Source organism: Barbus barbus (assembly GCF_936440315.1).
Source record: "Barbus barbus genome assembly, chromosome: 21".
NCBI classification, from domain to species: Eukaryota; Metazoa; Chordata; class Actinopteri; order Cypriniformes; family Cyprinidae; genus Barbus; species Barbus barbus.
The window spans coordinates 8,154,542-8,179,508 of record NC_136749.1 but is presented as its reverse complement, the minus strand read 5'-3'; the positions used below and the strand labels follow the sequence as shown (position 1 = coordinate 8,179,508).

Here is a 24,967-nt window from a genome sequence, read left to right as displayed (position 1 = left end):
TGTTCGTTCATGCACACACAAGCTTGTCTTCTACCTTTGATTTCCTGCGATTAAACTTGAGGAAGCCCAGCAGACCCTTTTTCTCTGATCCACTCAGACTGTTGGAGTGAAGAGATTCAGCTGTAAGAGAAACACATTCGTTCAACATTGTACACAAACACGCAGGAGCAACTATTATAATGTAGAACTGAGTCAAGCAATGTTACTTTAGTTGGAGTGGTTAATTTTGAGCTGGCTAATGAGAACAATGGATTATAGAAGATATACTGTAAGATTCGCATATGCAGAATAAATTCTAGTGCTAAGCAGTAGTGTTTAAGTTTTTTTGTGAGTTTAGGATTTAAAATGAAATGCCACATCAAAGCCAATGACATGACAACAAGACCAATCTTTAATTTTACATACGCTACCATTCAAAAGATTGTGGTAAGATTTATGTGTAGCAAAAGATTTCTATGTAAAACAAATTATGTTCTTTTGAATGATCTATGAATCAAAAAGCCTTGAAAAAAGTCTCATGGTTTTTACCAAAATATTAAAAAGCAAAAATAAATTACATTCAAATATATAGTTAGTTTAACTTGTAATAATATTTCATAGCATGATTAATAAATGCAGCCTTGTTGAGCATAAGACACTTTAACATTAAAAAAATAGTTACAAACACCACATTTTTGAATGTTAGTATAAGAAATAGCATGCAATGCACAAAAATCAGTACAAAATTCTTGCAATAGATGGCACTACACTCCTGCAAAGCTCCAAAGCCTCTAAGTCAACAAAATCAGATGAAAAAACAATAAAGCCTCTACAAAACCTAAAGAAGAATTGCCATGGCAAATAACAGGTTTCTCTGAAAATGCATTGAGCATGAAAGCATCACAGTAACAATGAGCATGAAAGATGAACACATAAATATAGGCACTGCACGTCTTCTTTAATTTCTATTGACCAGGCCATCTCAATTCAAAAAAGCTCCAGCATGTTCTATGACAGGAAGCAGACTCTCAGCACATTCAAGACTACACATACAGTAAATCCACTGTGACAACTATTCAGCCAAAGTCATGCATATGGCATCAGTACCTGAGTAGTTCAGGGCAGGTGTTGAAGCCATTTTAGGCTGGAGAACTGGAAACAATCAAACCAGTATAAATAGAAATAGAATAGAAATCTTATCACATTTGGCTAGACTGTGAAGGACAGTGAAATGTCACAGGCTTAGTGCATTCTGTAATTGAGTATGTTAAGTAATAATAGCACTGGCTAAACAAAGATACTACAAGTGGATACATTTAAGAGTGTGTCTGAACAGGAAGAGGTGGACCTGCCAATGAAAGATCTAAAATCAAACTTAATCTAAACTTGTGGTTTCTCAGCTGTTCTTTACATCAAAGTTTTCCATTGTACATAAAATTGCTACCCAACAAGCCACCAAAATTGTTAATAGTGGCAAATCTCCCCATATTTTGAACTATTTTGAACATCAAAGATTCCTGGGGAAAGAACAACTGTATTAGTTTCCCCAACGTTACTAAGCAGCACAATCATTTTCAACTGTGGTGTCCTGATATTTTTTTATCCCGTACTTAGTGTTTGATCCAGGACATAGAGCTCCCTGATACCCAGCTCGCTCAGGCACTTGTCCAAGTCCAGCTGTTGGTGGCTGATATCGTCTTTGAACAGCAGGACATGGGCCGGGTCAAACTCACACTTCTCACAGATCACGGGCACCAGGGTATGCAAGGGGACCAGTGGATTTACTCGAACCACGGCCTTCTGACTGCGGTGATAGTTCACCACCAAACGCACCGTTTTCTGTGTGAAGAAAGAAAGAGAAACTGATGTGAAGAATGAGAGAGGCTCATATAGACATTTAAGACATACTATATATTAGCTCACCAAAAGAAAAAATATAACTTTCTTTTGGGTGAACTATCCTTTTCAATAGCTTATATTATTAAAAGATTTGCTTTGAAAGGAATATTAAAGGAGTTAAACACAACTTTAGCTTTATGCTGTCACTTACCCTAGTAATTAAACTGAATTGTCTTTTATATCTTTTAAAAAAAAAAATTAAGGAAATGGAAACTGATTCTTTAAAAATAGCCCAGGAGGCAGTCATGTTGACAGCAGCTATGTTGTAATTAATCTGGATGTTTTTTTTTTTTTACTGTTATGGAGGAAAAAAATAAAATCATGAGTAAACCGACCGGATGGTACCCAACATTCAAATGCTCTCTTCCTGTATATGACAGCAGTGCAGCAAACTCACTACTTTGTGGCTATTATCATATGCATGATCAAGATAAGATAAGATGCAACACAGATCTCTGAAGTTTCACATGAGAAGTGGGCAAAATTAGACTTTATATGCATGTTTGCAGTCTCTTGTAGAGGAAGTATCACACCAACCACAATGCACTGCTTAGAAAAAAGCTTCTTCAGAGAATTAACTTAAAGTTCCATTGAACACCAATAAATCACATTATCTAACTCAGTTACTCGTATGCAAATAGTAATATTCCTTTTGAAACATTCAAATAACTCTTTATTTAGGCAGCTAAATAACCTACTGTCAAAGTAGGCACAGAAGACATTTAATGTGCGTCATTTCCTGTGTATTACTGTGCAGACAAACAAGAGCACACCAGAGAAGACTGAGGTGTCACAAAATGGTACACAACACTTCTTCAGCTTTGAAAAACTGTTACTCCACTGTCACGCATTCTCAGACTTAGATGGATATGAAACGACTGACACTGCACACTCAGAAGACAGAAAAAAAACAAAGTGCGGTCACACTTTATATTAAGTGGCCTATGTACTTACATCAAAAAATAAGTACAGTGTTCTTATTGTGGTCATATTGTATTGCAAAACACTTTTTCTGCTATTGAGGTGGGATTAGGGCTGGGCGATATGGCTGAAAACTGTATCACGATATCAGTGTTTCATATCGGTCGATATCGATAATTATTGATATTGCTTTTAAAGTGGTACATCAAGTTCGTGGTATTACCAGTCTTGGCGGGGACGACGGTCTTGCGTAATTTGCAGACGACATTTGGTCTGACTACGGTCAGACTTATAATATCCAAAAAACTGCCATACTGGCGAGCTGACTTTCTCTTTTATTTACAATTTCCTCGCTCGCTGCGGCACTCATTTTCTGCTTATGAAGAGGAATCCAGCAGACCAGCCAGGTCTGGCTGCAGACGTGCACTCTCAGCCACGCGTGCGCACTTAGACACGAGACAACGATATGGCGCAACCAAACTTGATACTGTTACATGATTGGCTGTTAGCGTGTCACTCCCTACGTTGCTAGGTTACCAGAGAGCGAGTGCCTTTGTTAATGCAACCAAACTTGCTTCGCAACCTTTGTTTTCTTCCGACGAAGAATAAAAAATATCGAACGTTTTATCGAACACATTTTTTATTGATATCGTTCACGTGTCTATCGCGATACATATCGTTATCGTTTTATCGCCCAGCCCTAGGTGGGATACGGGTAAGGTTAGGGGCATGTTTGGTGGTATGGGTAGGTTTAAGGTGTAAGGGATGGGTCAACAGTGTAATTATAAATAGGTATTATTAAAAATATAAATACAATGTAAAAACATGTACACAATAAGTGCATTGTATCAAATGATTCATTTAAATGTAAGTACATAGTAGTTAAGGCCACCTAATATAAAGTGGGACCAAAGTGCTAATTGTAACCGTTTACCATCTTCGTGTTCGTATGAGTTTAGTAGGCGGAAAATGGAAAATTTATTTATGAATTTAGAGATTAAAGTTCTAAGAAAGAGTTTTAGGATGCCGAGCAAGTATAACAATTATAATAGCCTGCACACTTTGTCAGCTAACCAAAGGGTTGACATCCTGATCCTGATCTCTACTCTAGTCAAATATTTCTGCGCTCACATGTGGTCTATGTCTGATATCTTCACGAACATAAGAAAGAAATTGTGTTACTCCATTTCTTGATGTATCTGTGCTTATGTACTGTGTGCTTTCAACTGCCCAGTGACAGATTGTATTGTTGTTCTAGTAGAATCAGAGGTCAGAGCCTCTAACTCTGCCCAGAGGTCAGCCAGTGGGAGAGGAGCAAGAGAGGGGCCAGCCAGCCAGGCTGCGGAAGAAATAATGCATGGTAACTAAAGGTAAGACTCTCATCAAATATTCACACATGAGGGGGAGGAGAAAAGGACACTCGAGAAAGAGAGAACACACACTCAGAGCAGAGCCTGTGAAAGACTCACTGTACCTTTGCTCGAACCCTTTTTATGATCATTCGACCCTCCTGATGCATTTAGTCAGAACAAGATGTCATCATGTAAGAACATTATTACACAAGAGTAAGATCAATATTACACTTTTGTACAGTAAAAAGCTATTTTAAAAACACAAACAATACATGAATACAAGTAGCTGATAAATGGCATGGAGGTAATTTATACTAAATCATTTGTGCATTTAACACTATTTCTTTTACTTTTCAGATCCCTAATGGGACATTTTTTTTAAGTACAAATGTTTAAAGTATTTGCCAAATTTAAAAGGAGGTAATAAAAATGCATGCATAGTAACTACACAATAATTATTCAAGTTTAAAACTGTTTTAGATTAAACACCTCATGTGTCACTAAGTCCCTCCTGTCTAGCACTTGTGGTTTTGTTAACGCTAAAGACTCCTACAATGAAGATAACACATTTTCATACAATGAAAGCATTTAATATAGCTGACGCAGTTAAACAAGAAGTAGACTATAGCATGACATATATACTCTGCTGACCTTCAAAGCAAATTATTTACAATGTCTGTCTACAGTAGTGAAGTCTTGCCAGTAGTAGTGTAACCAGTTTCATCACAGATGCTGCTTGTCTGCCTAGTTTTTAAAGATCTTCAAAAAGTCAATGAAACCACCATGAGGCCAAAAACCTTCATAACACTGTGTTTCGGAAACTTACCTCTGGCACTTTGGGTGGAGGTTTCCGGATCACCTTGTCCTCTAGCACTCGTTCTTTGATTAGGGCGCAGGAGACGTCCAGGGCGCCCAGCAGGGCGTTGGGCTTAAAGATGACGGGCTGAGCATCAGGTGACAGCAGAACCAGAGTATGATATGCTGGATTCAGATGGTACTGACTGCACAGATCCACCAACAAATCCATCAGAGCTTTTCTGAAGAGACAAGAGGAGACATGAGGACAGAGAAAGATAGAGTTACTTGACGGTTTAGACTTGTAATTACATCATGTGATGCAGACGGGACTGTGATAGGGCGATAGAGAGAGAGAAAGAGTCAGCTTGAATTACAGGTGTTACGTAAAGCAGCAAATTGCTACATGAATGCTAGTCTTAAATGTTTGGCTTCACTGACCAATTGTCAGTAATTCAACCTGCATCTACCAAAAATTATAAGGGTTTACAAACACTGCTGATAGACATTTGAAACTGTTTAAATTTCACGTCATGACTACTATCTAGTCTCAGAAAAGAATAGGCCTAAATAAATCAAGAGTTAAATTTGATACTTAATTTTCAGGTCAAATGTCATTCACTGATGAAACCAATGTTATTTCAGTCTTTCTCTATTCGAGCTGTACCTGCATGGCTCTAAAGCAGTAATCAGTAAACCACTTTTATGTGTGTGAATGTCCAAATGTCCAGTATGTTTGAATATATTCATTATGATGCTAACATGCTAAACAATTCATCTAAATATAAATGTCTATTCTTCTGACACTTCCTTATCAACACTGAAATCTTTTATCACATGGTAAACACTGAATCATCCATTCTCCAAGCATTATTTTTTTATTTCTTATATTTTCATCTAAAAGGTTTATGATGTCTTAAATTCTTTTAAATGCATATATAAATACTTTTAAATGTTGACCAAAATTCAGTAGCAACTGAATAAATAAACTTGTCATAAGGAGCCCACTTCCAAGTTTCTATGATACTGTGGTCCTTTCATATACAATAAAAAATATATATACATTGTCTCTTAGAACTGAAAAAAGCCAGGAAATAAGAGCCACACACCCTGTGAAAAATTGTTTTGCTCACTTTTTAACTAGTTTTGTCACGAATCTGGTCTATGAACTTCCGTTTTACTCACCACCAGAGGTCACTCCTCCATCACATTGACCTTCACACCACACAGACTGTTACATTTTACCCTGGACTCCATTTCCCATCATTCATTGCACTAAGTACACACAGCTGTCTCAATCACACGCTCACACCTGAGAACCATCTCACAATCACACACCCTTTATAAACCATGGACTTCTTTTCATAGATCTCCGTGTATTGTTCTGCGTTTAGCACTCTCCAAGTGTCAGCTGCCTTACCAGGGTTAATCTTGGATTAACCATTGTCTCACCATTCGGACTCTGCTCATACCTCATTTGGATTATTGCTCAGGTTATTGGACCACCCCTCTTCTCAAGCCCTCTGGATATCGTTCACCAATCATAGACCCACGCTTGCCCTAGGATTACTCTTTGTCTTGCCTATGCCATACTTGTTTGATGTTGTTCGTCCCTGCCTATGTTTATGACCACGTCTCTAAATAAAAGCCTTGCGTATGGATCCTCACGTCTCGTTGGCTCCGTAACACGTTTGTTGTTAATGTAAATGCAAGCCATACTCTTAGTATATTTAACTAAAACAAGTCAAGGGTCAAACGTCCACAATCACACAGTCACTCAAAGACGTGGTGAAGGGATTCACACTACAAGTAAAAAAACCTAGAAGTAATAAAAACCCTTACAGGAATAGCACATGAACTTCACATGTGCAATCACATGTTCAAATCTTTACACTAAACACATTTAGACCATGAAAATATTCCGAAACTATGTTTCATGTGTGTTTCACATGAATTTCACATGTGAACATAAGAAGTCACTTCACATTTACTGTTATCATAAAAATACACTTACTTGTAGATTTAAAAATCTACATATGGCACATTTATTGTCCAACTACAAATATTTTAGCAATATGTATATTTTAGTCAGAATTATTGCTCTCCTTACTCTGTTGAGTCTTTTTGGCACGCATGTGTGTAGCAGCACTCATTCAGTGAAGTCTGTGAAGTTTACCGGAGATTCACATGCAGAAGGCTCATCAACTCCTAACAGCTAAATGGAAATATTTCCATGAAATTCCTAAATTTACAGATGAAGAATACACCTGTGAAATGTAAGGAAAATACCACATCTCAAATGCATTAAACGGCGCACATAGACTATTTCTCAGCAGCACATGTATCTGTCAGAACGAAAATATGTTGACATATCGTACAAACACGATATACCTCCCAGTCCCAGCCCTAATAAAAACCCACCTGAAGACCCGTGTTATGTTGCATTCCATCAGCTGCACTCTGTTTAGATATTTTTGAAGGTTACTGTGTACAATTTCAATGAACATTTCCTGTCCCAGCTCTATCTAGTCAAAGTTAAGCCATTAAGCCACCAACCAATATTAAAAATAAAATGTTTTGATGAAACGTTTAACCTATTAACCTTCGCCCCCCATTTTGGGCCTCACAGGTGAAAATAACCTAAATTAAAACGGTAACAGTTCCTGACAAAGTGTGCTACACAAACAAATTAGGTATCTTTGGAAAGAAGACACTCTAGGCTTTACTATCCATCATCCAGAGTTGATAATGCTCAAAAAGATAAAAAGTTATAGACACTGACGTGCCTTGAAAAATATTTTTCCACACTGAATGTTTTTTTATTTCATATACAAATACATGAAATAAGTCCTGGAGCAATCGAGAAAAGTAATGGATTGAAAGCCACATGTCTCATGAGTTTATATTTCAAATTTGAAGAAGATACCATGAAAAATTGAGATTCCTGCAATATTTTTTCTGAAACTATTTATAGTCCTCCCAGCCCCCCTGTTTGAGGAAAAATAACCACCAAATGTATTGCAGAATTATACAAACTATTTTAGTCATTATACATATTCCTGCATAGTTTTTCAATTATAAAATAATAGACAGAATTTTAGACATCATATAAGTGATTTATTTGAGCACTAAAAAATACAAACATAATTATTTGAGTAATAAATAAGGAAAAAAAATAGAAAACAATTGCTTTGTATATAGTATGTATGTATATATTCTGATTGCCAGACATGAAGTGATATTGCCAGACATGGTCATACAGTCAGTAATCACACGCTGATGTGCTTCCATTCAGATGATAATCATACAGATGGGCCATATAATCAATAATAGCTGATCATTGAATCACAATGATAGTCGCTAATAAACACGCTGATGTCCGTCCATACAGATGATAATCATGCAGATACGGCCACATTCCCCACACACACATATAAAAAATGTTGAAGAAAAAAAAAAGAAAGTTTTTTTATGGAAAAAGCAGATCGCTAAGTTACGCTCTGCTCAGATGACAGCGTCACAGCGTGCGTCACTCAGGAGAGAGCGCCAAATTCAAATAAACTATATTCCGCTTTTCTGAGACTTTTTTTTCTGTGGACGGTCTCATTCTGTTTGTAAAACTGTATGCTACAACACCGTGTTGTTTTTTTACCACCAAGACGCTGTTTTTGAGCGTAATTTATTCCATAACAGACGCGAACAATAACTCTCCCGATGAAATGAAATGTAAACAAAGGAATATTTATCCTTATTACAACGTTATTGTTTCGCTGGACTAAAAGTGCTCGCTGGGATGTTGTTCTGTGGACCCTTACCTCTCTAACTAAACTGGGATTTCAGCAGTGGACGCGTTTGTGACTCGTTATTACAATGATAATTGTACGTACTGCTTTTTTATTCTGCATGTTTTATGTGTACTGCTTACGCAAATGTAGCAAATACATTCCTTATAAGCTTTCCATTGAAAAACAGCGATCTGTCGTCGATGCTTGAGGTTTAGACCTTCAGAATGATATATAGTTTGTCAAGATTAACTTTGTCCCGTTTCATTTATTCTATTAGAAAACAATGACACATGCAAACAAAGAGCGCTCAGTGCGCCGTCGCTCTGGCAAAGGTTAGCAGTTAATGTCAGTGCAATGAACATATTCACCTGCCATCCACATTGACGGTGGTCTGGTACCCTGAAGGCAGACTGATATGGAGATCCACAGAGGGTCGAAGCATGTTTTCCTTGCTGTCTCCCCCTGAAGATCCCCCTCCATCAGGAACGGCATTACGGAAGATCCTGCGGGGGGCAGGCTGAGGGGGTTGAGGTGGAGGGGGGGCCTTGGCCTTCATTCTCCTCCTGTCGAATAAAATCAGAGGAGCAATAAATAAAGATTAGGTTCAATGTTTATATGGTGTTTAAAAGTATGGCAATGAAGTTACACAGGAAAGGGTCATCTCCACCAATGACTACACGGTATACATGTATGAGAAAGTCCATACTTGGCCTGTGGGCATGCTGTTGGAGGCTGATACTAGAATAAACCTGAAATCATAAGTGAAAGACTGATTGCTTATAAATTTAAGGTCACCCTTCAGGCACTATCATAAATTATCATATACCTGATGAGCAGAATGTATCTAATGGGATAGTGGGAGCCTATCATGCCCTGAAATTCAACCAATGATATAATACTTGATTTTGTAATGATCATAAACAAATGTATGCATATCAAAGAGCATTTTTCTCATTCTTTAAGTGTCAAGTGCTGTGCATGTCACGCAAAGGTGCCATTATGTTGTATCATCTTAAAACCCACTGAGAAAACTCTGATTATGTGATTCCTTTGCTTCAACCCAATGCCAAAATGAACTGTAACAAAACAGTTGTCTATATGATACAATCAGACTTAAATCAAATTTGAGTATTGTATTTTTGTATTTTGTAATTTGTAGTGCTTGGTGAAAAACCTAGGGTGCAACCTAGCAAATTAACCCCACCCAAAAGTGGCAACGTAAACTGTGTATGCAGCTTTATGACAAATACATATGAAAACACAGAAGCAGGAGAATGTTTTGCTATGTAATTATATCAAATTCAATATGAGCAAGTAGCATAGTGATGGAACAAGCCCTGCTGTATATCAGTTATAACAACACCAGTGGATTGCTTTGGCATAAACAGGGTGATGTGCAGGGCTACTGTCAAGCCGCAATATTTGACGCCTTAGAAGTGAGAATGTGTTGTATCACAACACTAGTTCTGGCATTAATATGATTACATGTTTGGTTAAGCAGCATATCAATTACCCAAACGTGAAAGAATCACTTAATAGCCAAAACACTGATATGGCAGACAGAACAAGTAGTAAATACACTGAAAAAATAGTGTAGAATGTATTGAAAAAGCCAAGAAACAATATTAACTCTTGAGAAATTGAGTTTGCATTAAGTTAATATAACCATATGAACCGTTGACACCTAGTATAACTATATAAGCGCTGGATCAATGTTTCAAATGGTTGGGCCATAAAAAAAAGGCTATACTCCTCCAGAACCTTTAAGATCACAATGTACTGTAGGTTCATCATGATGTCATAAACAAGCAAATGTACATTTAAGGAAATATAATCAGTGTTTTCATTAAAGTTGCAATGCTTAAAAGGTCATAATATGTTATGTCACACTGCAGTAATAAAACATAGGCCTATCTTTTTCCAGTCTGAGTCAAGATCGCTTTGGTTGATTAGAGTGAACCCCTCCTTTCTGGCCATAAAAACACAACATTAAAAACTCTATCAATGGCATTGCATAATAAAGTAGAAGAGGGAACAGGCAATCTAAAAAACAATAATAGAATACCTTCAGATAATCAACAAGCACGTACACAGAACTCTAGGAACGTCTGCATTTCTACATTTCCAAATCACAGATGTTTTACACACATTCCTTAGCCAGTCAAAAGATAATCAATGTTAATTCGTTAATCAAAACATTTGGAGAGAAAAACTAATTTAGCAAGTTTTTCTTCAAATTAGCACACTTTTAGACTAACTAAACGCTTTTAAGAATTGTTGGGTGGAGGGTGAGGTGAAGCAGCGGTTACGATTTTTATTATTATTATTATTTACTTACTGTATAAACAGGTCAACAGCATATTCAGTACTGTAAAAACCTGTTGAAATATGAGAAATGTAATGTATTGAAGCAAACTAACAACAATTATTTGCTCTATGACATTGCTAAGCAACTAAGTTGTTTTCTCCAAGTTGTTATGAACCATAATGTAAGCACAGACAGTAACATATAACTAGATCTGGTTTCAAAACAATCTCTGTCATGACCTTGTAAGGGGGAAACTGGTAAACCATTAACCTCCTTTGAAGCCAAAAGAATTCATATTTCAGCCGTATTTCATAAACTAGGCCCCAAACATAATACCACAAAACCTATCTTACTTTCAATGCCACACCGACACCCAAATACTGAGAACCGATAAGCGCTCTTTTCGTTTCAACTGATCAGTCAAGCAAATTCCCTCTTCCGCAGTGCAAATATTAGCAGTAGATAAAACCATCCTACTGACAAAGCAGCCGTGAGAGTCTGTCTGTAGTCTGTGTCCAGGAACCACACAGAAGGCGAACTACTGGAACATGGAGCGCCTATGATCCTGGAAGACTCTGAGAGGCGTAGAGCATGTGAAAATGCCAAAATGCTGGGACCTCGAGCATGCCCAGTTAATCATTTATAAAGACTTGTGCCAAAATGACTGCTATCAACACACTGTTGTGTCATTCTACTGATTATGCAACTAAGGCTGCCCTCTGCCCCGGGACTGTCAATGGAATGACCAGTTACTCCAAAACAGAACGAATGAATGCTAAAACACAATTATTTCAATGAGACAGAATACAGGAAGAGGTTGAAATGTCAAGAGATTTGATGTCTTGACATTTGCTTCAAGGCTGAATAAACAAGCTAATAAGGTTTTCTTTAAGAGTTTATAAACAAAACACAGTTGAATATAAGTCTAAATTAAATCTGTTCCTTGTATAGAATATTCATGTCTCTTTACAGATGGATTAAACCACTGGATTACTTTTACAATGTCTTTATGAATTTTTTGCCACTTCAAAATTTCAGGTAGGGATGCATCGATCTGATACTCATGATCGGTATCGGCTCCGATATGGTCATTTCCTGCGGATCGGTATCGGTCAGACGAAACCGATCCAAATCCGATATGGTGCGTATACTATTCTGCGTTATTGTTGAGTCCCACTAAAGGCAAAAACATTATAAAGCACTATAAAGTTTTCGTGCACTATATTTCAAGTGTTCTGAAGCTGTTCCATAGTTTAATCTGAGGTACAGATGAATGTTTAAGTCTTTAAATTCAAGTTCAGGTAAACTCTTCTCGCCGCTGCGGTCTGTCTGTCATCCTCCATTCAGCGTTCAAACTGCATGTTGCGTTCGGTTACTACTCTCGGCCAAACTCTTCAAGAGCGCACAGTAACTGAGGTTTAAAACTGTTAAAAGAAAAGGATAAATTAACTACGCATCAATATCTTTTCCCTTTGTACTTTGAACTTTTCTGTGTGGACTGGGAGGGCTGCGCAGCGCTGTGACTCTGTGTCGCTTCAAGCTCATCATTCTGCGCACGGGATGTGCATAAGCACTTTATGCCGCTCTGTATTGGAGCCTTTCGTTTTATAATACTTTTGCGTAATGAAAGATTTTTAATAGTCTTTCTTGTTCTGTCCTATCTATCATATGTTGCTGCCTTCATTACTGTGCTATAGATTTAAAAGAAATGTCTTTTAATTTTATGGTATATATTTATATAAATGTATTTGCTTGTTTTTTCATGAATGTATTTTACAACAATACAAAAAGCAATGTGTACCTTTTAACCAGATTTAGTCCTACACTTATTCACTTTTATTTGTAAATAAAAATGTTTCACTAGGTTTTAAAAAATTATTGTGCACCCATTAACCTAGTTTATTATAGTATTTTTGTCATAGATTATGATTATATATTTTTTCATTTGTTATTTTTCATTCAAATTAAGTTATCTATATATAGTAGATTGTATTTAACACACAAAAGAGTGGCGATCAGGTCAACACACAGAAGTATAGAAATTCTACATCTATTTAAAAAAAAAAAAAACGGTGCTGGTATCGGATTGGATCGGTATCGGTATCGGCAGATACTCAGAATTTTTGGTATAGGATCGGTTCTGAAAAAAATTGTATCGTTGCATCCCTAATTTCGGGTTGAGTGAACTTTCAATGTATGGACAAGAATTATGAGAGAATATTTGTAATTTGTTACGAAGATGAACAAATTAAACTCGTATTGCTTTAATAACATGAGGGTGAGTAAATGATTACAGAATTTTAATATTTGGGTGAACTGTACCTTTAAGGCATTATAATGCCTTGATATTGTCTTATACCTTAAAAAATTGCATGTTCTTTTAAATATATTCCATTATTTATTAAATATTTATGAAACATCATAGGATTGATGAATTCATAATATGAATAGGGCTGGTTATGAAATATGAATTAATAATATTTATGAAGATGCAATATTCAGGATTAAGATTTACCAAGATTTATCAACAGTTCTTCAAATTATAAGTCATTTTTAGTTATGCCCAAGAAAGGCACATTTGTGGAAAAACTTTGGCACCTACTGGGATAGTGCTCTTATGTGCGTATGTGTTGTACTACTAAGTGTGGAAGAACACACCTCCGGTGCTGACAGGAACAGGACATTTTGAAAGTGTGGTTTTGTACCGAGCTCAGTGGCTGCTTAGATCGCACACCTTGTCCAACAAAGAGCCCTTTAGGCATGAGCCAGCTTCCCTGGGAGAGCAGGAAACTCAAAGCTTCTCAGCTGGCAGCTGGCAGCTAAAAACACACAGCCTTCATTGCGACTGGGTTACTAATGGATCGACTTTGTCCTTTTGAGATGACTTAGCTTTCACTGCATTGATACATTTTCACTCTGTAATTTGCTCCTCCAACTATTTCTGCAGTATACAGTATTTATGTGTGCACACTATGCAAATTTTCTGGAGTATGCAGATGACTAACATTTGCCACAATTTGCTCTATACAACAGTTAACACATCAATCAAAATATGCTCAGAAAGAAGAACTTTTTCAGATTCTGCAAGGTGTATGTAAACTTTTGACTTCAACTGTATTCAGCCAACACAGACTTGTTGCTGCTGTAGATGTGTTATGCTGAATTTGCTCTGCTTCACTTAAAGCTGCAGTCCGTAACTTTTTTTGGTTAAAAAATTATCCGAAATCAATATTTGAGCAAGTACATAACCAGCCAGTGTTCAAAATTATCGCCTTACTTTAGCCCGGTTCACAACGGTTATCTTATAATAATGTTTTCTAATTTGAGTGGTACGGGTAGGTTTTCACGGGAAATTCGAGCATGGCACTGCGTCATTACATCACGTCTGTAAACATAAAGAAGTTGTCCCAGCTAGTAGGCTATCGCACGTGAGGATCCTGTAGGTTGCGGATCGTTTATAGCCTTTTCTCACAGCAGCTAGAATAATTAAATGTATCATTTTGATGGTGGATTGTAATCCAGAAAGATTACATGTGACACATGTGAATGAAATTAAATTATATTACAGTTTAAAATGTGCTTCTGATTCCAGATAGCCTGGGATTACATAAAATTTGTATTTTAAAGAAAACCAGTTTCAAGGGAGCATAATTTGCTATTTCTTAATATGAAATTCGAATGGCATGACAATTAGATTAGACTGTACATAAATTGAAATCTACACGTTAATACACATTATACTCATAGTCACGCAATGCTGATGTTGTTAACATTAATAATTTGAGAATAAAGTATAACAATAATAATTTGCACGGTTTGATGTGATATGAGCTAACCGATCGTTAGATTTAATCCCCATTGGTAGTGCGATTTATTGTAATGTTTTTTTCCTCAGTTGGTCAGAACAAACGTGGCAGACTTGTTACTTACTTGTTCAGATGGCAATATACGATGAAAATTATTATTTGGGTCATATATTCCAAGACATAGGCTAGAATCAGTGATTGCGAAGTACAGTAAATATCCACACCGAGGCAGTGACTGAATGCTACACATTCACCTCAAAACATTAGATTCATCCGCGCTGGAGCTATGCCGGAGCACATCCCATGCAAGCAAGATAATTCCGCAAGCAGCTGCAATTCCAGGTTTTCAAACAGATTATGTCTGGGCGATATATTGAACGTGATGACCATGCGTATCTCATCAGTAAAGCCAGTTCCATGATTAGCGGTAAATCTCCATCAACTGCTTTCAAATGGAGCGAACATTTAATATACAGAGCCGTCGATCACTGACAAGCTACGCAATATCGCGTTCATTATCGCAGATGAATCGCCTTCGATAATGAACGCGATATTGTTTAGCTTGTCAGTGAACTACGGCGCTGTGTATTAAATGCCGCTCTATTTGAAAGTAGGTGATGGGAGAGTTACCGCTACTCACAGTACCGTCTTTACTGATGTGATGCGCATGACAATCGCATGCGATATATCGCCCAGCCCTAAAACAGAGATGGCGACAAAGAGGCAAAACTTACGGACTGCAGCTTTAATGCAAAGGTCTATTTTGACATTGGCTTGTCAAATGTTTTGTTCTGTCCATTGTCGCTATTTGTTACATTCACATTTGTGGATGTTTGGTCCTCTTAGACAAATAGAACTTTTCTTCAAATTGTGAATGGATTATGTAAAGAAACCGGGCAAAGAGCGCTCCCCTTATAGCACAACTGACCGAGCTTACTCATGCAAAAACTCCTGCTATAATAAATCACTAACTACACAATGAATCTCTTATTTACATGTTTTTTTACATATTTTTTCTTCTTGTTATAAAGGGAAGATCTGTCAGCTTGTATACCTCTGTAAACTTGCAAAAACAAAAATTTGGTCAGAGTGGATTCTGACTAACCTACAGTAAAGACCTCCGCCCCCCCTCCCATATATCTACTTTCTCATCTAGTAGTAGTCAATCTCGTAGGTGACCTATTTTGATCTCATAAAGGTACATTTTCACTGAAAGGTCAGGAGTTTGCATCTATGAAAGAAGTGTGTATAAGGTGTGAACATGCCATTTTCAGCTGGAAGCTGCAGAGACTAGTATGTATATGTACGTTTTTGGAGTTTTGCAAAAGAGGCAAGTTTATCTAATGAGTTTATAAACCCACTTTAAATTAAAGAACTTGACAATTTTCACTTGCAGCACCATGTAAACAATTGTCAGAGAGCACAGGCTAAAATGAACCTGAGTTATCTACTCAAATTATTATGTTCAGAAATTACAGACTTATTCATGTTAATGCTTAATTAATGCTTAATCAGTTGTGTGTGCATGCCTCTTTGCCTTCACTTATCCTTTTTCAACACACTATTGGAACACCAGCCTGATTAACAGATTAGTAAAAGTGAGTGCCTACATGACCCAAATCAGGCCCTTCCTGCCCACTAGACTCTCTCTGCTCCAGTTAACATACTCATCTGGAGGAAAAACAACATACAGCTTTCACTAGCAAAATTAATCTAATGAAACTTTGCAAAAAAAAATGAATGAATGAATAAGGCTGCAACTAATGATTATCTTGTTAACAGATTAAGCTGTTGAATTCTTTTTATTTTTATCTATTCATTTATTTATTTTTAATTGAAAGAATTTCAGTATGGTAAATTATAAACAAATTATGAATTAAAAGTATTGAACCCATGTACTGCAGGACTTGCATTGTGCAATTTTTTCCCCCACTGTGGTTCATTCTGCTACATCCCTTTTTTTCCAAATTTTTCCAAGTTTTTTTTTCTACCCCAAAGATTTCATTGTTTAGTCACTGCAGCCCTAAACAAAACATAATAGTGTTTTCAGTGATGTCAAACAATATGGTTGGGTAAATAAATCATTCAACATATCAACTGTTAGACAAGAAAGAAGGAAGTGTCCTGATGCTGTTTCTGTCCACTCAAGAGCTGCAAATCTACGGAAACAGCAAAACCTCACAATATTATTTATATACTTCTAGGTATCTCTAGAAGCCTCTAAGAAAAACGAGAAATGGGTAAAACACAGGCTGTTCTTGTCTACAGCAGGGGCCGTTATATCGTGTTAAGGCTGAAACTCAATTTTAATTTTGGTGTTAATTTTGGTGTAATTTTGTGCTAAATGTGTGTTAAAAACAAAAAGGAAAAATTGCAACAATAAATCCAACACAATATGTGTTAATTATCATCCAGTCACATTGCTGCTTGCGTCACTCCATGAGCATTTTATTATTCTTCTCACGAGTAAGTTTCCACACGCTTCAACTATTCATCATTGGGGGATATCTTTGATGTGTGGAGCAGGGTAGAAAAATGTTTGTATTTGGCATTAGAAGCTTTTAAAATGTCTTTTGTGTTCATTTGTAGACAGTCAAGGGATATTTTACACAGATATGTGCTGTAGACAGAAAATTGAGCTCTTGGTGCCATGTATTGTGTAAAATGCCCTAAGACATTAACATCATCTCTGACGCTTAAGTTTTCTTTGGCTTTCTAGCTAACATTAGCTTGCTCTATTCGTTATGTGTATAAAAAACAAATGTGTCTTTATGTCCACTCTTGCATCTTTAAATGGAAGTTGAATGGCATTTATTGATGTGACAGTCAGATAAACGAGAGACTGACCGACCCTCAAAATCACTTGTATGCTGATGAAAATATGAAAATAAAAATGACTAAATGTTTAAGATACTGTCAAATACCACATTTTTCTTAAATTCAAACGTGATTAACCATTAACTCGCAATGAAACTTTGACTCAAGCAACATTGTTAATGTTTAAATTACAATATTTTTATTGTATACTTTTTGGAATTTTGACTTTTTATGTAAATATAGAAGGTTTAATAAATTTAGTATGAACTGCATGTGAGCTTGTTGTGTTTTTATTGCATACAAGTTTTGTTCAACGGGATCAAAATAACATACTTGACACAAATCGTGCAAGTATAACACTTTAGTGTGTAAAAAATTATTTCTGTGTTAGCATAAATTGGTTGAGTTAAAAGTAACAAAACAAAAATGTGTTGTCCTTATCTAGACACAAAGGTGTGTTAAGAAACAGCACAAGTTGTCCTGTTCTCCTTGCATCCTTGGTGTTAAAATTAATAGAAAATATTTATGGAAATGTTTTGGATAAGCATATAAAAAGTTCAACACAATTTCAAAACAATTTAAGGAAAGATAAGCAAGCTAAAAGTAAAATAAAAGTTTTTCAAAACACAACTATGAGATTTTTCCAACATCAGCTTTTCTCGTGATTGTCATGACAGCATTATCCTAAACAAGACCACAGTCAAACTTTAAATTGAGTAAACTATGAAAACCATGTTCCTGGGGGGGGAAGAAAGCTTACTTGCTACGAAATGCGATTCAACTATCACACAAACAAAACTGCCCTTCTGCCTCAAATGAGAGCTCACAGAACGGAGTTCCCTTTAATCTTGACATTTCACACTAAGAAACCAAGAAACCATACAAGGAAGTACTGAATTAGATTTCTTAGCAAAAGATAACTGACAAACATTCTATGACTGAATGAGTGTTAAATAACTGGATGTATGTGTAAGTGGGACATGAGATCTGACCTGAGCTCATGCTCTAGTGAACTGAACAGTACAGCAAACAATAGCACCTTTATTCGTCCACATTAATCCTTCTGTTTGGGCTTTTCTGTTTTAGCCCAAAGCAAACAGTGGGATTCAACCTGAAGGATCCAGAGAATTTGCTGTTCTCTTTTACAATAGGCCTTTGAGTGTAGATCTATTTTAAGTAATTGTTTCCAGAGATCAGTGGCTAAAGAGGTTGATTATTGGCTTTCAAAAGAAAAGGAAAGCAAAAGCAATGGCATTCATATAGCGTGATGCTTAATACATAACACAAATGGCTGCTTACGAGTTAAGTTTCAATTTGAAATACATTTCAAGTCATTTTTGTCAGTATGACAGCTTTGTAAATGACTGAAAAGTTGTGTCAGATTTAGACCTCTCAGTCATGGTCCATATCTTTATATCTCACCACCTGCCCCTGGAGTTTTGGTGTGCATTGCTCCATTGAGGAAACGAGTTCCCTCACCCTCAGCAGATCAGCAGGGTGTAACAACAGGCACATGCCTCTGGGGAGTCATGGTGTTCACATAGCAACCTATTTTTATACCCAAGAAGAGAGAGCGAGAGTCCATACCCAAGCAGCTGTAAATTTATGATTGAAGCTTCACGCAAAGAGTGAATGAGCCAGACGATTGTTGAATCTGGAGGGACATTCAACTCCTTACCAGCGTTTGTTTGCCGTTGCTAAGCATGAAGCCTGCTGGCACTGCATCTGCCCTTGATCTCTGGTTACAGGGCCATTTCACTGGCAGAAAGCCCCACCCTTTTACTGCTGAGGGTGAAGCTTCTAGGAGCTATAAACAGCTCACAGAAATGCTACCGTACTGACGACACTAACGCTTGTAAAAGCTGTTCTGTTGTGAGTGTAGGTGCCACCACAGAAACATTTAAGTTGACATGAAATGGAAATTCACTCTATTTTCTAAATTCATGTTCATTAATGCATGTAAAAAATATTTTTTTTTTTTACTTTTTTAAAATCAAAATGTCCAAAAAAACGTGATCTTCTGATGAAATGACAGACTTCTTTCTGGTGAAGAATGCTGAATTTATCAAATAATTTATTCCACATAACTCTGCCCCTTTCTTATAATCGACTGCAAGCTCACATTCAGATCTGCCTCCATCCAATCAACAACCAATGGTTAGGACCAGGTCCCTGCCCTACGTTTTTTGTTGTTTTGTTTTGTTTTTCCTGAGAATCCTTTTCAATCAATAGGGATTGGTTAACAACACTGAATTACCTTTTTTTATTAATCTATTCTTAAATAAAAAGAAACCTTAATGGAATGATTTTGAAGACAATTCTTAGATTAAAAAAAAATAACTTTTAGGCTGGCTACACACTAGAGGATTTTAAGGCCGATTTGCACCCCTGAACGGTCGGGGGGGTGTGGCCCGATTCGCGGCTTGTCACAAGCGATTTTTTTTGTTCAAAAATCCTCTATTGTGTGGTGTCATTATGATTATTTATCTGTTCCCGATCGAGACGGAGCGTCGCTGAACTCAAATCAAAACATGGTTGATATTTACGACTCTTGATCGGGCTGCCTCTGACATGATAGCCAATGAGAGCGAGCAAGCGGCGCTCACCGGATGTTGCATGCTTCTATAGCTGAAACCTGGCAGCAACAAACATGCTGTGAAAGCAGAGAACATCATCCATATTCTTTTGTATACTTTGTTTTTCACTGTGGAACAGAACACACGCCAGGAGAGCCAGCTGACAACGTCCATTGTGCTCTATTTGTTTTACTTCTCTAGTCACGTCTGATCTCGTGAGTCTCCATGAGATCATGTGTCACTGTGAAATCGTTCCTACAGACTTCAAGTGTGTGGTCTCGCGGTTTGGTCGAATCATCTAGTGTGCGCATTCAGAGGATTATAAGGCTAAAAATCGGTTGAACTGTCTTCATGTCTGTGGTCTCCCATGGTTTTAAAATCAGTTAAGATCTGAAAATCGCCTAGTGTGCAGCCAGCTTTAGACTGTGCTGTTGTTGTTCTGGTTAACGTGTAGTTAGCGACAGCACAATACACATTTAACATATGTTGAACAGCAAACATGGAACTGAGGAAACTGAGGGTTTAAAAACATAAGGATGGTAATCAACAGAACAGGGGACAAGTGCGAAGCTAATTAGAAACTATGGCAACAAAAACTACAAACTCATTGAAGAAAAAATTAATTAAACATATAGGCTAGCTAACCTCCTATCCAATAATCGTAATAAGCTTTATTCTTTGTTAATTTTGATATAAAACCAAGTCTCAACTTTCAATGTCAAATTTATCACAAAATTCACACAATAAATGTAGCCGCCTCAGTTAAAGCAGCAATGCAGATTGTAGGTGAATCATCTCTTTGTCTTTACTACTAGTTATAGTACAAAATAAACATGAATCCGAAGGTATGTTGAAAGAAACAATACAACTTACTAAAATGTATCATGTGTCATGTAATCATCCAATTACTGTTTCAACCACAGAGAAATGTCAGTACAATAGCTTGTAAACAATGGCACGTAAAGCCATTCATTTCAATTAATTAATTTGCTAAATATGTAATATATTACATATGCATTATATTTTTAATCAACCTGTAAGTAATGTCTTATTTATTGTATGTTTGAATGCATCTGTTGATGTTTTAAATGTTTATATTTCAACAGCAAATACACGTAAATAAAAAAAATATATATTAATTAATTTAAAAAATTAAAATATAAGTAAAAATTTCATTAACAAAAACTGGATTTGGACTATGTTGCTAATTTTAACATTTAATATAGTAATGACAGGGTTCCTTGTATAGTTTACAGTATTTTATTCCCTTAAGAAAATAGTTTTTGTTCATTGTCATTTTGCTTTGTTTGATTCATAGCGGGTTCCCTCTTATGTCATACTCTGGAGTAACCTTAAGCATTTACGTACGTGCACATTGTGCCCAAGAGCATGATCTATTTAATTCCACGTCATATTAACAAGAAACTATGCTTTTACCCACAGGCCAAGAGCTCCAGTCCGAGAGTTCAAACCCCATACGCTTGCAATTATATTTGCGAATGTTCAATTGAATGTGCTATGGGGAACACTGAACTATGACAGAACTTGCGTCATAGCTGGCAAACAATGCTTTTGGGAAATGCAAACCAACATAATTTTAATTTTAATTTTTGAGTTCACTACCCCTTTAACCTAGCCAACTTAGCCAGTTAGCACAGCACAGCCACACTCCTTATTCAGGCAACATGAGTTTGAGTTTGTTCCTCCCTTTTCTTCTTGCCATATCTCTCACAATCTCTGAAATAACAGTGGCATTTAAAAAGTTATTTCTTGATAATATCAGTCTATTCCACTGAAAAAAAAAAACACTGAGGTATAGGGTATTCCACAACGCAACAAAACACTCCTCAGTCTACTCCACAATGCCATTCTTTCTCGATCCAAACACCCACAGACGGAAAGAGAGAGCAGGCCGTCTTTAAGTTCCATGGCTGCTGGAACAAACACAGTCCATTCTCCAGGGAGACAGAAAACTCAGGTCCTCTGGTACAAACACACACTGGGATTCTGGGGCCAATTACTCACTTTCTCCAGAGAGAAGAAAAAGGTGATGGAAATAAAAAGGGTAAGAGAAAATATGGTGCTAATCTGTCTCCAAAATGGCAAAAATAAGAACAAGTGCATTTGCATTTAACATTTCTATAACATGATTAGACTAGCATCTCGAGACCACCTGACTCTGTTAAACAGTCAATGGTGAAGTTTAATATAATGGAAGAAGTCACATCTTACAGCCTGTGATGACTCAAAAGTCAATAGCATCTGTATACACCAGATTTAAGGAAGCAGCTTGAAATTGCATCTAGCCAAGGTCATACTTTAAAGTAGTTGTGCTACAATTATACTACTTTTCAGTAATAAGCTATACTATAATTTACAAACTAATAGTACGCTACACTGAAGAAATCCAAAACTTTTTTTCCTATTGCTCTTATTTACAGCATACTGAAAATGCAAAAGAGTACTGGTGGTGGTTTGAGGGGAGGGGAGACCCCCCCCGAGGGGAGACCCCCCCATGATTGTAAAGCGCTTTGGGTGTACAGCAATACACAATAAAGCGCTATATAAATGCATCATTCATTCATTAATTCATTACTTATTTATCTGGCACAAACACAATCAACTAGGCCTATAATCTCAATTTACAGAATAATGTATACAATTTGCTAAAATACAATAGAACTAAAACAACCTATAATCAAGTGCATACTGCTAAACAGCAGTATGAAGAAAATATGTATAAAATATACCTTTGGGAACACCTCTGAATGCATCACGCAAATTAGGAAATGTTTTTTGGGGAAACAATTGAAACAAACCGTCAGATGGAGTTCCCAGCACTACTTAAGAACAAGGACAGTCTTGGAGTGCTTGTTGAGTGTACCACAAAAAAAGTACATAGCAGCTTGTTTGTGGGACTGAAATGCAACACTATAATGTGACAAAAAGTGATGCAATATTTTTTCACACCACTACTTCCTGGAAACCTTCCTGAAACCATTTTCACACTACTGAAAATGTTGTTATAGTACGTTGCTGTTGCTGTTAGCAACACTGCTATGTAGTGGGTCGGTGACAAATAATAATGTCCACAATGAAGAAAAGGAAAAATCTTTTAAATATCCAGTTTTTAGAAGTACATTTACATTTTCATTACATTTAGTCATTTAGCAGATGCTTTTATCCAAAGCGACTTACAAATGAGGACCATGGAAGCAATCAAAATCACAAAAGAGCAATGATATGCAAGTGCTATAACAAGTCTCAGTTAGCTTAGCTTGTTTTTTAAATTATATAATAAATAACAAGAAAACAGATAGAATAGAAAAAGAATAGAGCAAGCTAGTGTTAGAGGCCTTTTTTTTTTTGCTTCTGTTAACTGTATAATAAATAAAAAGAAAACAAATAGATCGAATGATTAGAAATGATTAGAAAAGCTAGTGTTAGTTTTTTTTTTTAAGAATAGAATTAGAATAGAGAGTGCTAGAGTTAGAGGGTCAAATAAAGATGGAAGAGATGTGTTTTTAGCCAGTTCTTGAGGATGGCTAAGGACTCAGCTGCCCGGATTGAGTTGGGCAGGTCATTCCACCGGGAGGGAACATTTAATTTAAAAGTCAGTGAAAGTGATTTTGTGCCTCTTTGGGATGGCACAATAACACGACGTTCACTTGCAGAACGCAAGCTTCTAGAGGGCACATAAATCTGAAGTAAATGTAATACATTATATTATATTAATGTTATTAATAAACAAGTATATTAATGTTATTGTTGAAGAAAACAAAAATGCAAACAACACATGCGTCGTTTACAAGAAGCGTAAGCAAGCACATGCATCGTGATACTCTCCACAATGGCGGCGCGCTGCTGCAGATGGGATGAGGAGAAGAATTGTTGAAAAAAAGTCGTTATTTTTGTTTTCTTTGCACACATAAAGTATTCGCATAGCTTCGTAAAATTACGGTTGAACCCCTGTGTCAGTCCTTGTCTTGTGTTTCCCCTCCTCTCGTGTCCCTATTTGGCCATCCTCGTTCCTTTGATTAGTTTATTAGTCCCAAGCCCTGTTTAATTGCCCTGCACCTGTTTCCGTTCTTACCTGTTGATTTCCCTGTGTTTATAAGCCCTGTGTTTCCTTGCCCCTGTGTTCCGTCTTATATTGTCATTCAGTGTTTCTACATGTTTCCTGGGTTCATGCTAATAAAGCTCACATTGGAAGAAACTCCTTGCCTCCGCGATTCCCTTCTCCTGAGTGGAAGTGACAGAAGACGGAACCCAACAAAGTAAGCGGCGCTTTTTCACCCCCGCCTTTTTTTTCCGTTTTTGTTTGCTCCTTTTTTCCCCGCTCCCTCCACGGCAATGGAGTTTACCGCCCGCCTCGGTGCCCTCGTTTTGCGTGACCTCCCCTTCGTGGAGTACGCCGAGGAGTTCTGCGGGCTCGCCAGGAAGGCGGAGCTGCACGACGCCATCATCCTCCAGCTCTTCTGGCTCGGGGCCTGTCACCACCGCCCCATGAATCTCCCAGACACCATGGGAGACGTCCGGGCCCGAGCCAGTGTCAGCCCGTCCTCGTCAGCGGCTCTCCCGAGCCCGCCGCCGCTCGCGCTTCCAGAGCGCCCTCCTGTGCCTGCTCCTCGCAGGTGGACTCCTGCGTCTCCGCTAGTCCCGCCCAGCTCTCCTGCGTCTCCGCTGGTCCCGTCCAGCTCAGCTCCTCCCGAGCGCCCCCAAGTGTCCG

General features: G+C 37.3%; 1 protein-coding gene across 6 annotated transcripts in view; it reads right to left on the bottom strand.

Annotated features, from left to right (window-relative positions):
• Positions 1-24,967, bottom strand: part of LOC306887879 (protein cordon-bleu-like) — a 95,069-nt gene that overhangs the window by 60,514 nt on the left and 9,588 nt on the right. For 3 of the 6 annotated variants that reach the window (XM_079445883.1, XM_079445884.1, XM_079445886.1), the window contains exons 3-7: positions 9,100-9,294; positions 4,978-5,188; positions 1,590-1,818; positions 1,087-1,131; positions 35-120 (exon numbers count right to left, since the gene is read on the bottom strand). In XM_079445883.1, the coding sequence (XP_079302009.1) occupies positions 35-120; positions 1,087-1,131; positions 1,590-1,818; positions 4,978-5,188; positions 9,100-9,294 (766 nt within the window). The remainder of the gene's footprint in view (positions 1-34; positions 121-1,086; positions 1,132-1,589; positions 1,819-4,977; positions 5,189-9,099; positions 9,295-24,967) is intronic. The other 3 variants (XM_079445885.1, XM_079445887.1, XM_079445888.1) reach the window with 1 other exon arrangement.